Source organism: Mustelus asterias, chromosome 28, assembly GCF_964213995.1.
Source record: "Mustelus asterias chromosome 28, sMusAst1.hap1.1, whole genome shotgun sequence".
Lineage (NCBI taxonomy): Eukaryota > Metazoa > Chordata > Chondrichthyes > Carcharhiniformes > Triakidae > Mustelus > Mustelus asterias.
In genome coordinates this window covers 1843962-1858896 of record NC_135828.1, presented here as the reverse complement: position 1 = coordinate 1858896, position 14935 = coordinate 1843962, and the positions used below count along the sequence as shown (strand labels likewise).

Here is a 14935-nt window from a genome sequence, read left to right as displayed (position 1 = left end):
GCCTGCTGTCGGTGCGTGTCTGCTGTCGGTGCGTGTCTGCTGTCGCTGCGTGTCTGCTGTCGCTGCGTGTCTGCCGTCGCTGCGTGCCTGCTGTCGCTGCGTGTCTGCTGTCGGTGCGTGTCTGCTGTCGCTGTGTGCCTGCTGTCGCTGCGTGTCTGCCGTCGCTGCGTGCCTGCTGTCGCTGCGTGCCTGCCGTCGCTGCGTGTCTGCTGTCGGTGCGAGTCTGCTGTCGCTGCGTGCCTGCTGTCGCTGCGTGCCTGCTGTCGCTGCGTGTCTGCTGTCGGTGCGTGTCTGCCGTCGCTGCGTGCCTGCTGTCGCTGCGTGCCTGCCGTCGCTGCGTGTCTGCCGTCGGCACATGCCTGCTGTCGGCGCGTGTCTGCTGTCGGTGCGTGTCTGCCGTCGCTGCGTGTCTGCTGTCGCTGCGTGCCTGCCGTAGCTGCGTGCCTGCCGTCGCTGCGTGCCTGCCGTCGCTGCGTGCCTGCCGTCGCTGCGTGTCTGCCGTCGCTGCGTGTCTGCCGTCGCTGCGTGTCTGCTGTCGGTGCGTGTCTGCCGTCGCTGCGTGTCTGCCGTCGCTGCGTGCCTGCCGTCGCTGCGTGTCTGCCGTCGGTGCGTGTCTGCTGTCGCTGCGTGTCTGCTGTCGGTGCGTGTCTGCTGTCGCTGCGTGTCTGCTGTCGCTGCGTGTCTGCTGTCGCTGCATGTCTGCCGTCGCTGCGTGTCTGCCGTCGCTGCGTGTCTGCTGTCGCTGCGTGTCTGCCGTCGCTGCGTGTCTGCCGTCGCTGCGTGTCTGCTGTCGGTGCGTGTCTGCCGTCGCTGCGTGTCTGCTGTCGCTGCGTGTCTGCTGTCGCTGCATGTCTGCCGTCGCTGCGTGTCTGCCGTCGCTGCGTGTCTGCTGTCGCTGCGTGTCTGCCGTCGCTGCGTGTCTGCCGTCGCTGCGTGTCTGCTGTCGGTGCGTGTCTGCTGTCGGTGCGTGTCTGCCGTCGCTGCGTGTCTGCCGTCGCTGCGTGCCTGCCGTTGCTGCGTGTCTGCCGTCGGTGCGTGTCTGCCGTCGCTGCGTGTCTGCTGTCGGTGCGTGTCTGCTGTCGCTGCGTGTCTGCTGTCGCTGCGTGTCTGCTGTCGCTGCATGTCTGCCGTCGCTGCGTGTCTGCCGTCGCTGCGTGTCTGCTGTCGCTGCGTGTCTGCTGTCGCTGCGTGCCTGCTGTCGCTGCGTGTCTGCTGTCACTGCGTGTCTGCTGTCGCTGCATGTCTGCCGTCGCTGCGTGCCTGCCGTCGGTGCGTGCCTGCTGTCGCTGCGTGTCTGCTGTCGGTGCGTGTCTGCTGTCGGTGCGTGTCTGCTGTCGGTGCGTGCCTGCTGTCGCTGCGTGTCTGCTGTCGCTGCGTGTCTGCTGTCGCTGCATGTCTGCCGTCGCTGCGTGCCTGCTGTCGGTGCGTGCCTGCTGTCGCTGCGTGTCTGCTGTCGGTGCGTGTCTGCTGTCGGTGCGTGTCTGCTGTCGGTGCGTGCCTGCTGTCGCTGCGTGTCTGCTGTCGCTGCGTGTCTGCTGTCGCTGCATGTCTGCCGTCGCTGCGTGTCTGCCGTCGGTGCGTGTCTGCCGTCGGTGCGTGTCTGCCGTCGGTGCGTGTCTGCCGTCGGTGCGTGCCTGCTGTCGCTGCGTGTCTGCTGTCGCTGCATGTCTGCCGTCGCTGCGTGTCTGCCGTCGCTGCGTGTCTGCTGTCGCTGCGTGTCTGCCGTCGCTGCGTGTCTGCCGTCGGTGCGTGTCTGCCGTCGGTGCGTGTCTGCTGTCGGTGCGTGCCTGCTGTCGGTGCGTGTCTGCTGTCGGTGCGTGTCTGCTGTCGGTGCGTGCCTGCTGTCGCTGCGTGTCTGCTGTCGGTGCGTGTCTGCCGTCGCTGTGTGTCTGCCGTCGCTGCGTGCCTGCTGTCGCTGCGTGCCTGCTGTCGCTGCGTGTCTGCTGTCGCTGCGTGCCTGCTGTCGCTGCGTGCCTGCTGTCGCTGCGTGCCTGCTGTCGCTGCGTGTCTGCTGTCGGTGCGTGTCTGCTGTCGGTGCGTGTCTGCTGTCGGTGCGTGTCTGCTGTCGGTGCGTGCCTGCTGTCGGTGCGTGCCTGCTGTCGGTGCGTGTCTGCTGTCGGTGCGTGTCTGCCGTCGCTGCGTGTCTGATATATGTCAATTGCTGCCAATTAGTGACAAGGGTGGGTTGTAGAATTTCACCTCACCCAGTAAATGGTGTAGGGTGGGATATCTGGGCTGGAATTTTACCGGTAGACCTGCCCCGATTCCGGGGGCGGCGAGGCTTGGAGAACAGCGTTCTCCGTTGGCCTTGGGCGGGATCGTATGATCTTCGGGCGGACGTGCCGGTAAAACTCGGCACTAGTCTCAGAGGATGCAAACCCCTGGAACTGGTCCCAGCTGCAATTTTATAACAAGATTAACCATGAAAATGTGCATTTCCCACCCGTCAGGTTTCTGATCCGAACCTCACCATGAAGATATTATTACTCCTTTCTCAGAGTTATGCGTGCAAGATTCAAGCGCATGGGATTGGGGGAAGTGTATTGAGCTGGATCAAAAACTGGTTGGCAGAGAGGAAACAAAGAGTAGGAATTAATGGGTGCTTTTTAAATTGGCAGTAACTAGTGGGGTGCCACAGGGATCGGCGCTGGGACCCCAGCTATTCACAATATATATTCATGATTTGGGTGAGGGAACAAAATGTAACATCTCAAAGTTTGCAGATGATACCAAGTTGGGTGGGAGGGTGAACTGTGACGAGGATGCAGAGACCCTTCAGAATGATCTGGACAGGTTGGGTGAGTGGGCAAATCAATGGCAGATGCAGTATAATTTGGATAAAGGTGAGGTTATTCACTTTGGAAGCAAAAACAAGAAGGCAGATTACTACCTGAATGGCTGTAAATTGGGAGTGGGGAGTGTGCAGCGGGACCTGGGTGTCCTTGTGCACCAGTCGCTGAAGGTAAGCATGGAGGTGCAGCAGGCGGTAAAGAAGGCAAATGGTATGTTGGCCTTCGCTGCGAGAGGTTTCGAGTACAGGAGCAGGGATGTGTTGTTGCAATTATACAGGGCCTTGGTGAGGTCACACCTAGAATATTGTGTGCAGTTTTGGTCTCCTTTTCTGAGGAAGGATGTTCTTGCTCTCGAGGGAGTGCAGCGAAGGTTTACCAGGCTGATTCCGGGGATGGCGGGACTGATGTATGAGGAGAGATTGACTCGGTTAGGATTGTTTTCACTGGAGTTCAGACAAATGAGGGGGGGTGATCTCATACAGGCTTATAAAATTCTAACAGGATTCGATAGGGTAGATGCAGGGAGGATATTCCCATTGGTGGGGGGCGTCCAGAACCCGGGGTCACAGTCTGAGGATTCGGGATAGACCATTTAGGACGGATGTGAGGAGACATTTCTTCACCCAAAGAGTGGTGAGCCTGTGGAATTCAGTACCAGAGGGAGTAGTTGCTGCCAAAACATTGAGTGTATTCAAGAGGCAGCTGGATATAGCACTTGGGGCGAATGGGATCAAAGGTTATGGGGAGAAAGCAGGATTAGGCTATTGAGTTGGATGATCAGCCATGATCATAATGAATGGCGGAGCAGGCTCGAAGGGCCAAATGGCCTCCTCCTGCTCCTATCTTCTATGTTTCTATGTGGTCAATGTGCAGTGTGGACAGAGCAAGCCCTTCATCCATTTCCCTGCTTGCTTCAAAAACCAACTCAAATTGAGCCCAGTTTATGGTCCCCACAATGGAGACAAACAATATTCAAGCTGCCAAGGACCCGCAGACCACAATCAGTAAGGGTAGGCAACAACACCTCCTCCACGATCATCCTCAACACCGGTGCCCCACAAGGCTGTGTCCTCAGCCCCCTACTATACTCCTTACACACCTATGACTGTGTGGCCAAATTCCCCTCCAACTCCATTTTCAAGTTTGCTGATGACACCACCATTGTGAGTCGGATCCCAAACAATAATGGGACGGAGTACCGGAAAGAGATAGAGAATCTGGTGAATTGGTGCAACAACAATAATCTCTCCCTCAATGTCAACAAAACGAACGAGATTGTCATTGACTTCAGGAAGCGGAAAGGAGGACATGCCCCTGTCTACAGGGGATGAAGTGGAAATAGTCGAGAGCTTCAAGTTTTTAGGTGTCCAGCTCACCAACAACCTGTCCTGGTCCCCCCATGCCGACACTATAGTTAAGAAAGCCCACCAATGCCTCTACTTTCTCAGAAGACTAAGGAAATTTGGCATGTCAGCTATGACTCTCACCAACTTTTTCAGATGCAGCATAGAAAGCATCCTTTCCGGTTATATCACAGCTTGGTATGGCTCCTGCTCTGTCTAAGACAGCAAAAAACTACAAAGCGTCATGAACAAAGTCCAATCCATCACTCAAACCAGCCTCCCATCCACTGACTCTGTCTACACTTCCCGCTGCCTCGGCAAAGCAGCCAGCATAATAAAGGACCCCACGCACCCTTGACATACGCTCTTCCACCTTCTTCCATCAGGAAAAGGATACAAAAGTCTGAGGTAATGTACCGACCGACTCAAGAACAGTTTCTTTCCTGCTGTCACGAGACTTTTGAATGGACCTACCTCATATTAAGTTGATCTTTCTCTACACCCTAGCTATGACTGTAACATTACATTCTGCACTCTCTCCTTCTCTATGAATGGTATGTTTTGTCCATATAGTGCCCAAGAAACAATACTTTTCACTGTATGTTAATACATGTGACAATAACAAATCAAATCAACTCAAACAGGCATTGCAGCCGATGTCCTGCTTGATCTTAGCTAACAGACTGATCATGGGTTCACCCTGACCAGGCCTTTTGATCATGTTATGCAGCTGGGAAGTTAGTTACTTTCATTGTTATCTGAATAATGTGGGCGGGTTCCTGACCTTTTTACCTGCTTGCTTATTGGGTTATTGGGAGCCGCGGTGATGACATTGTAATCGATGCCCAAAGTCATCACACCCCATAATAGACTGTGCAAAGCCTGAATACTGCCAATCTGACAGCGTATTATTCAATCCCTGGTCTACACAGTAATAGCAATAGATTACTGGAACTAACCACAGCCAGGGATCATTTGAGGTCAAATGAAGTCAAGTCAATTCTCTGAGATATGGGAGCCTTTGGAATTCAATAGGTAGAAGCAAATTGGATAAAATACCAAACAGTGTGATTGGCCCAAAGTGAGGATGGATTGTGGATAACCGGATGAAGCTTTGTGTCCCCTGGTGTCTGCTCGACTCTTCAATCACTGGCTTATCCTCGACTTCCACTCCACCACCTGGCTTTATCCTCCAATCCAGTGATCCCCTTAGTGCTCAAAACTCCATCGATCTCAGGGCTGAAGATACTCATCAACTGAACATTCAAACTCTCCCAGATAGAGAATTCCAGCAAAGGCGTTTCTCCTCATCTCAGTCCCAAATGGTTGTTCCTTACCCTGAGACTGCGTCCTCTGGTTTTAGATTCCCCAGTCAGGAGGAACACCCTCTCTGCAGCTCCTTCCTCACACTCTCCTAAGAGTTTTATACATTTCATTGGAATTACTTCTCATTCGTCTGAACACCAGAGAATGCAGGCCCATTCTCCCCAATCTGTTCCTGTAGGACAATCCCCTCATCACAGGAATCAAACTAGCCATTCCACCAAAGGCAAACATATTCCTGGGTAGCACGGTGGTTAGCACTGCTGCCTCACAGCGCCAGGGACCCGGGTTCAATTCTCGCTTGGGTCACTGTCTGTGCGGAGTCTGCACATTCTCCTCATGTCTGCGTGGGTTTCGTCCGGGTGCTCCGGTTTCCTCCCACAGTCCAAAGATGTGCTGGTTACTGTCCATGTAAGGGGATTTGATCTTTGGGGATTGGAGGCAGTCCATGTAAAATGGACCCCCCACACCCCCCCCCGCCACACCCCTACCCACCCACCCACCACTATCCACCATTTTATCTTACAGGTGCTATCTGACGTGACGTATTTCTGCTGTTTTCTATTTTCCATTTCAGGTTTCCAGCATGTGCAGTTCTGTTGCTCTTTTTCTGATATTTGTCTCTGAAATTCCATCCCCTAAGTGTCGCCTCTCTCTCTGTCTCGCTCTCTCTGTCTCGCTCTCTCTGTCTCGCTCTCTCTGTCTCGCTCTCTCTGTCTCGCTCTCTCTGTCTCGCTCTCTCTGTCTCGCTCTCTCTGTCTCGCTCTCTCTGTCTCGCTCTCTCTGTCTCGCTCTCTCTGTCTCGCTCTCTCTGTCTCGCTCTCTCTGTCTCGCTCTCTCTGTCTCGCTCTCTCTGTCTCGCTCTCTCTGTCTCAGGCACCGGACTGTGGCGACGAGGGGGATTCACAGTAACTTCATTGTAATGTTAATGTAAGCCTTACTTGCGATTAATAAATAAACGTTAACTTTATTCTTCTTTAGTCAGGAAATCAAATGTGTACATAGTACAAAGCTCTATATAACTGCAATAACTATATAACAGCTTTGACAAAGGGTCCTCTGGACTTGAACTGTCAGCTCTTTTCTCTCTTTACAGATGCTGCCAGACCTGCTGAGATTTTCCAGCGTTTTCTCTTTTGGGTTCTATAAAACTGCACTCAGACTTCCTTAGCCTTGTGCACCATTCTCTTTGTAACAAAGGCTAGCGTGTCGTTTGATTTCCTACTCACTTACTGTACTGCAAGTTGACTTTCTGTGATTCATGTACAAGAACACCCAAATCCGTCGAGCTCCCAACACCCCAGCAATACCCTAAACTCACCCTGTGCTTCACGTTTAGGATTGATCTGCAGCCAATATGTCAGGCGCATGCATTACATAATAATCGAGTGTTCCAGAAAACAATTAAATTAAAAGCTGACCCGGGGCCAAGGGTTCAACCACTCATTTTGATGATGTCTCTGAGGCAAAATGCCAAGACTAACCCAAATAAATCAGTGACACTTAACTCTCCGACATTCCAGTCATTTATTATCCAATGACAGGTTGAGTCACATTCTGTGATAGTTGCAATAAAATATTGCACAACTGGTTCCACGCACAGTCGAAATATATAAATTATTTATCAGTTGCTAAAAAAAGCTAAAGATGTAATATAGCATATCTGGAGGGTTCGGTGCCCACAATGAAACTTTCAGTTATTAATTCACCGGAAACAGCTCTTGCTCAACCCCCGACTGCCAGTGTGCTGTCGCTCAGCTATGCCGTACGGGTGAGATTGTGCTGTGTCCTCACTCAGTGTGTTTCCAGTGTGAAGCGGCACCCGGTGCCCACCTCATCACCTTCCCACCCACCCTCGAGTTCACCCTCATAACACGGGGGATGGGTGTGCAGCCCATCCAGTGTGGTTAAATAGGTGATCAATTCGATTCGTTACCAAACCAATCAATCCCTGTCCATGTGCCATTAAATGTTTGGCCTGGGCAGCTAGGCAGGGGTGGGCCAGCTGGATATTTTAACTACATTCACCAAAGGGCAGGATGGGAAGAGGGGATTTGATCTTTGGGGATTGGAGGCAGTCCATGTAAAATGGACCCCCCCCCCCCCGCCACACCCCTACCCACCCACCCACCACTATCCACCATTTTGTCTTACAGGTGCTATCTGACGTGACGTATTTCTGCTGTTTTCTATTTTCCATTTCAGGTTTCCAGCATGTGCAGTTCTGTTGCTCTTTTTCTGATATTTGTCTCTGAAATTCCATCCCCTAAGTGTCGCCTCTCTCTCTGTCTCGCTCTCTCTGTCTCGCTCTCTCTGTCTCGCTCTCTCTGTCTCGCTCTCTCTGTCTCGCTCTCTCTGTCTCGCTCTCTCTGTCTCGCTCTCTCTGTCTCTCGGTCTCTCTCTCTCTGTTTTTCTCTCTCTCTGTTTTTTTCTCTCTGTCTCTCTCTGTCTCTCTCTCTGTTTTTCTCTCTCTCTGTCTCTCTCTCTGTTTTTCTCTCTCTGTCTCTCTCTCTGTCTCTCTCATTCGCTTTAAGTTGCTCCTTAAAGGCTACCTCCTTCACCTTGCTTTATCAGCTGCCTGTGTGCTTTGGGGTCAAATGTTGTCTGATATTCACTCCTGTGAAGCACTGTGGGATGTGTAAATATAAAGTAAGAACAGAAAAAAGATAAATAATTTGGACAGATACATGGGTAGGAAAGGTTTAGAGGGATATGGGCCAAATGCAGGTAAATGGGACTAGTTCCGTTTAGAAAACCTGGTTGGCATGGACAAGTTGGGCCAAAGGGCCTGTTTCTGTGCTGGATATCTCTATGACTCTATGGGCCCAATTTTACCATTTTGATCCCAAGTGCTGAATCTGGGCGCAATTCAGATCTGACTTGGAAACCTGTTCTCAGGCGCTCCCATATGCACTTGGCCTGCCTCCCTCCTCCTCCCCTCCCCCACCAGAGATCCATCTGGCCTACCACCCTAACCCCGCCCCACCGCCGATCTGAGTCAGAGAGCTGTTGGAAGCTCTGAACGTAGCCCTTCAGAAGCTGGAGCGCCCGAAACAGACCTTTGCTGAGCATGTCTGTTTCGTGCTGAACCTGGACGCGCGAACGTGATGGTAAAATGCCGCTAAGTTTGGGCGTCCAGCTCATTACGTCGCACCCATTTCAGGCGCGATTCGGATCGCGGCCATTTTCGGGCCTTGGTAAAGTGGGCATCTGTGCGGATGTGGGCGCAGATCGCACTAATCGTCTCACGCCCGACTTTACCAAGTTTTTGTGCCCATTTACGGGTGCAACACAATGGTAAACTCGGGCCCTCTACCTGCCCACAGTGTGTTATGGCTCCTGGGCAGGCTTGTTTGGAGTGGGTGCCAACTTTGCTTCTGGGGGTGGTGAGGTGGGGTGTGATGAGTTATTTGTTGCAGTACCCTCCCCTCCAGCCCATATTATTCAGCCCCACTGTCCCTGCCTTTGCTGTAGAATATTCCACGCTCTAAACAAACAGACAACCCACCCAAACACGACTGAAACATCGCAAACCTCATCTATTGGCTACAGTTCCGACAAAGACAAAGTCTTTCTGCGATTTAGAAACCACTTTTGAATTCACATTACCTCATTTAAGGTCATATTAAAAATATAATACTGAAATATTTCTCCATTTGACACAAGATAAAGCTCTGTTTCCATCGTAGATCAAGACTGATCAAGAAAGTGCTTCTGACTGATTTAAAATCTCTCTCAAGAACTCAGTCGGAGAGAGAGATAAGACATTTTCCCATCAATCCCAGATGCTATCAAAGGATAAATGAAAGGATTCTGGTTTAATCTTTCCAAACCATAGCCACATCACAAATCTTTTATATGGTTTCCTCAGTGTATGCATTTGAATAAGAAAACATTTCTGCCCAAGAGACAATTACAGAAAGAGTGATTGCGCTGAATGGGAATTCGGAATGAAACTGGATTGAATCAGACAATGTGATGATGCCAATGAAGCTTTTCATTTCATACATGTTAAACATCAGGCAAGAACCATCTTCCTTTGGAGAGGACTGTTGATAGGTCAGATTAATCTGTTAGGATTAAACGCTACAAAGTAACAGCGCCGCTAGTGTTATGTCAGATAAACAGATCAGTTCTTAGAAAGGAAAACAGCACAAAAATTCTCTGTTGCTTCCTGTGCTGAAGTCACTTACTGGATGGAGTTATCCATTCTGGACACGGTCAGAAACGCAGCCAGGTTGGCCGTGTATGAGGAACATACAATCAGTGTGAAAAGCCACCAACTGCCCATCACGATCCGCATCGCCACTGAGTTCATGGGTGAGTCCCCACCTGGAATCAGGAGGAGAAAAGCTTCAAAATAAGGAAGGTTTAAATCAACTCAAGTCCACTGTAAAAATGAAGAGGCTGTTAAAAATATTTCCTGATCGGTTTTGGAATGTTTCTAACCATTCAAGCTGGGAGTTCAGGTGTTTCTAATGCGTCGGTGCGGACGCGATGGGCCAAAGGACCTCTTCTGCACTGTATGATTCTAACCAATACTCCTTCAATTAGAAAGAGGCCCAGGAAGGAAATATCACATTTAAATCACTACATAGCACACACAACAGAGTCGCGATAATGGGAGAGATTTGTAATGAATGCAGCAATTATATACGGTGTCAAATGGATGGCCAACCCTTACTGGTCAATGATAAAAGCGAACATTCACCCTTTGTGTACTATTACTGTATTCTATCAGTGTACACTGTTATCATGTGCAACAGCAGTTGTGCTGTTGGATTCTGCATTCGTTTAAAGGCAGTTCCATTGAGTGAAATTCAGAACAGATTTCAAACTGAGATTAAAGGTCGAAAATTAGATGCAGATTGGAGTTTGCAGAATAATTTAAAGACATAATTTCTTCATTTGTGAAACTTGTAGCCACATTCACAATACACAAATTGGGTACATTACCAAAATTACATTAAATTTACATCTACTAATTAAGATAATTGCAAAATAGACTTTTCTTTACAACTCAAAATTGAGCAGATCCATTTTTGTAAAATATACTTCCGTGATGTGAATAAGGAAACATGAATGCAAATTAATTTTGCAATCTTCCTGCCACTTCCTCAGGTTTGCTAAGTGGAACAGCTCCCGGTTCTCTGCTTCCTCTGATCAATGAAAGCTTCGACGCTAATTTAATAATGCTGAATTCTTTCCCTCATGGATTAACTCTGAGCCTACAATTAAACATACCCTGCAAAGAGAAAGTCATTCAGCTAGTTACAGAGAGGTTGTCACACCACAGGTTCAGACAGGTAGATGAGTGACTCCAGGAGAGGCAGGCAGGTAGTGCAGGAGTCTCCTGTGTCTATTCCCCTTTCAAACAGGTATACCATTTTGGATGCTGTTGAGGGGGAGAGCCTGTCAGGGGGAGATACCAGCACAGCCAGGCCTGTGACACCACAGCTGGTTCTGGTGTGGGACAGGGTCGGGCAAAGTGCAAGCGAGCAGTAGTAACAGGGGACTCGCTAGTTAGAGACACAGACAGGCGTCTCTGTGGCCGCAATCGAGACTCCAGGATGGTTTGTTGCCTCCCTGGTGCCAGGGTCAAGGACGTCTCTGAGTGGTTGCAGGACGTTCTTAAGGGGGAGGGTGAGCAGCCAGAGGTCGTTGTACATATTGGTACCAACAACATAGGTAGAAAAAGGGATGAGGTCCTGAAGTGTGAATATAGAGAGTTAAGCAAAAGGCTAACGTGCAGGACCTCGAAGGTAGTAATTTCAGGACTACTACCGGTTCCACGTGCTAGTGAGAGTAGGAATAGGAGGATTAGGCAGATGAATGCCTGGCTTGAGAGCTGGTGCAGGTGGCAAGGATTTAGATTTTTGGATCAATGGGATCCTTTCTGGGGAAGGGCTGATCTGTTCAAGAGGGTCGGGTTACACCTGAACTGGAGGGGGACTAACATCCTGGCGGGGAGATTTGCGAGAGCCACCCGGGAGGGTTTAAACTAGCTTGGCAGGGGGTGGGATCCAAAGCAGTAGGGAGAAAGAACAGAAGTTTGAGGACAGCACAGAAGTTAAAGAGAGCACATTAATTAGTAAAGGCAGTGTCAGTAATCCTAATAAGAAGTTTAACAACACCAGGTTAAAGTCCAACAGGTTTATTTGGTAGCAAAAGCCACACAAGCTTTCGGAGCTCTTAGCCCCAAGGGGCTAAGAGCTCCGAAAGCTTGTGTGGCTTTTGCTACCAAATAAACCTGTTGGACTTTAACCTGGTGTTGTTAAACCTCTTACTGTATTTACCCCAGTCCAACGCCGGCATCTCCACATCATGACTAGTAATCCTAATACCAGACAGATCAGGCAAAAGCAAGACAGAGAGCAAGAGAAGTCCAGATTAAACTGCATTTATTTCAATGCAAGAGGCCTGACGGGCAAGGCAGATGAACTCAGGGCATGGATGGGTACATGGGACTGGGATATTATAGCTATTACTGAAACATGGCTAAGGGAGGGACAGGATTGGCAGCTCAATGTTCCAGGGTACAGATGCTATAGGAAAGATAGAACAGGAGATAAGAGAGGAGGGGGAGTTGCACTTTTGATTAGGGAAAGCATCACTGCCGTACTGAGAGGGGATATATCCGAGGGTTCGGCCACTGAGTCTATATGGGTAGAACTGAGAAATAAGAAGGGGGAAATCACATTGATAGGGTTGTACTATAGGCCCCCAAATAGTCAGCGGGAAATTGAGGAGCAAATATGTAAAGAGATTGCAGTTAGCTCCAAGAAAAATAGGGCGGTAATAGTCGGAGATTTTAATTTTCCCAACATTGACTGGGACAGCCATAGTATTAGAGGGTTGGATGGAGAGAAATTTGTTGAGTGTGTTCAAGAGGAATTTCTCATTCAATATGTGGATGGCCCGACGAGAGAAGGGGCAAAACTTGACCTCCTCTTGGGAAATAAGGAAGGGCAGGTGACAGAAGTGTTAGTGAGGGATCACTTTGGGACCAGTGACCATAATTCTATTAGTTTTAAGATAGCTATGGAGAATGATAGGTCTGTCCCAAAAGTTAAAATTCTAAATTGGGGCAAGGCCAATTTTGATGGTATCAGGCAGGAACTTTCAAAAGTTAATTGGGGGAGTCTGTAGAAAGGCAAAGGGACGTCTGGTAAGTGGCATGCTTTCAAAAGTGTGTTAACTAGGGTTCAGGGTAAACACATTCCTCTTAAAGTGAAGGGCAAGGCTGGCAGAAATTGGGACAGTAAGAGTTTTAACAACACCAGGTTAAAGTCCAACAGGTTTATTTGGTAGCAAATGCCATTAGCTTTCGGAGCGCTGCTCCTTCGTCAGATGGAGTGGATAACCTGGTGTTGTTAAAACTCTTACTGTGTTTACCCCAGTCCAATGCCGGCATCTCCACATCATGACTACCATAGAAGTCGGGAACCCTGGATATTGAGGCCCTGGTCAAGAAGAAGGAGGCACATGACATGCAGAGGCAGCTGGGATCAAGTGAATCTCTTGAAGAGTATAGGAGGTCTGGGGGTGGAGTTAAGAGAGAAATCAGGAGGGCAAAAAGGGGACACGAAATTGTTTTGGCAGATAAGGCAAAGGAGAATCCAAAGAGCTTCTACAAATACATAAAGGGCAAAAGAGTAACAAGGGAGAGAGTAGGGCCTCTTAAAGATCAACAAAGACATCTATGTGCGGATCCACAAGAGATGGGTGAGATCCTAAATGAATATTTCTCATCAGTATTTACTGTTGAGAAAAGCATGGATGTTAGGGAACTTGGGGAAATAAATAGTGATGTCTTGAGGAGTGTACATATTACAGAGAAGGAGATGCTGGAAATCTTAAAGTGCATCAAGGTAGATAAATCCCCGGGACCTGATGAAATGTATCCCAGGACATTGTGGGAGGCTAGGGAGGAAATTGCGGGTCCCCCAGGCGAGATACTTGAATCATCGATAGTCACAGGTGAAGTGCCTGAAGATCGGAGAGTGGCAAATGTTGTGCCTTTGTTTAAAAAGGGCTGCAGGGAAAAGCCTGGGAACTACAGGCCAGTGAGCCTCACATCTGTGGTGGGTAAATTGTTGGAAGGTATTTTGAGAGACAGGATCTACAGGCATTTAGAGACACAAGGACTGATTAGGGACAGTCAGCATGGCTTTGTGAGTGGAAAATCATGTCTCACAAATTGAGTTTTTTGAAGGGATAACCAAGAAGGTAGATGAGGGCAGTGCAGTTGATGTTGTCTACATGGACTTTAGCAAGGCCTTTGACAAGGTACCGCATGGAAGGTTGTTGCATAAAGTTAAATCGCATGGGATCCAGGGTGAGGTATCTAATTGGATACAAAATAGGCTTCTTGACAGAAGCCAGAGCGTGGTTGTAGAGAATTGTTTTTCAAACTGGAGGCCTGTGACCAGCGGTGTGCCTCAGGGATCAGTGCTGGGCCCACTGTTATTTGTCATTTATATTAATGATTTGGATGAGAATATAGGGGGCATGGTTAGTAAGTTTGCAGATGACACCAAGATTGGTGGCATAGTGGACAGTGAAGAAAGTCATCTCCAATTGCAACGGGATCTTGATCAATTGGGCCAGTGGGCTGACGAATGGCAGATGGAGTTTAATTTAGACAAATGCGAGGTGATGCATTTTGGTAGATTGAACCAGGGCAGGACTTACTCACTTAATGGTAGGGCGTTGGGAGAGTTACAGAACAAAGAGATCGAGGTGTACACGTTCATAGCTCCTTGAAAGTGGAGTCACAGGTGGACAGAATGGTGAAGATGGCATTCAGCATGCTTGGTTTCATCGGTCAGTACATTGAATACAGGAGTTGGGACGTCTTGTTGAAGTTGTGCAAGACATTGGTAAGGCCACACTTGGAATACTTTGTGCAATTCTGGTCACCCTATAATAGAAAGGATATTATTAAACTAGTAAAGAGTGCAGAAAAGATTTATTAGGATGCTACCGGGACTTGATGGATTGAGTTATAAGGAGAGGCTGGATAGACTGGGACTTTTTTCTCTGGAGCGTAGGAGGCTGAGGGGTGACCTTATAGAGGTCTACAAAATAATGAGGGGCATAGACAAGGTAGATTGTCAATATCTTTTCCCAAAGATAGGGGAGTCTAAAACTAGAGGGCACAGGTTTAAGGTGAGAGGGGAGAGATACAAAAGTGTCCAGTGGGGCAATTGTTTCACACAGAGGGTGGTGAGTGTCTGGAACAAGCTGCCAGAGGTAGTAGTAGAGACGGGTACAATTTTATCTTTTAAAAAGCATTTAGATAGTTACATGGGTACGATGGGTACAGAGGGATATGGGCCAAATGCGGGCAATTGGGATTAGCTTAGGGTTTTTTTTTAAAAAAGGACAGCGTGGACAAGTTGGGCCGAAGGGCCTGTTTCCATGCTGTAAACCTCTATGATTCTATGAGCTGAAAACCTTCGAACACAGTTGCAG

General features: G+C 49.1%; 1 protein-coding gene across 1 annotated transcript in view; it reads right to left on the bottom strand.

Moving 5' to 3' along the window:
• Positions 1-8069: 8069 nt before the first annotated feature.
• LOC144480123 (glutamate receptor ionotropic, delta-1-like) overlaps positions 8070-14935 on the bottom strand; it is a 791184-nt gene continuing 784318 nt past the window's right edge. The window contains exons 12-14 of the mRNA XM_078199268.1: positions 9657-9790; positions 8445-8482; positions 8070-8085 (exon numbers count right to left, since the gene is read on the bottom strand). Coding sequence (XP_078055394.1) covers positions 8070-8085; positions 8445-8482; positions 9657-9790 — 188 coding nt within the window. The remainder of the gene's footprint in view (positions 8086-8444; positions 8483-9656; positions 9791-14935) is intronic.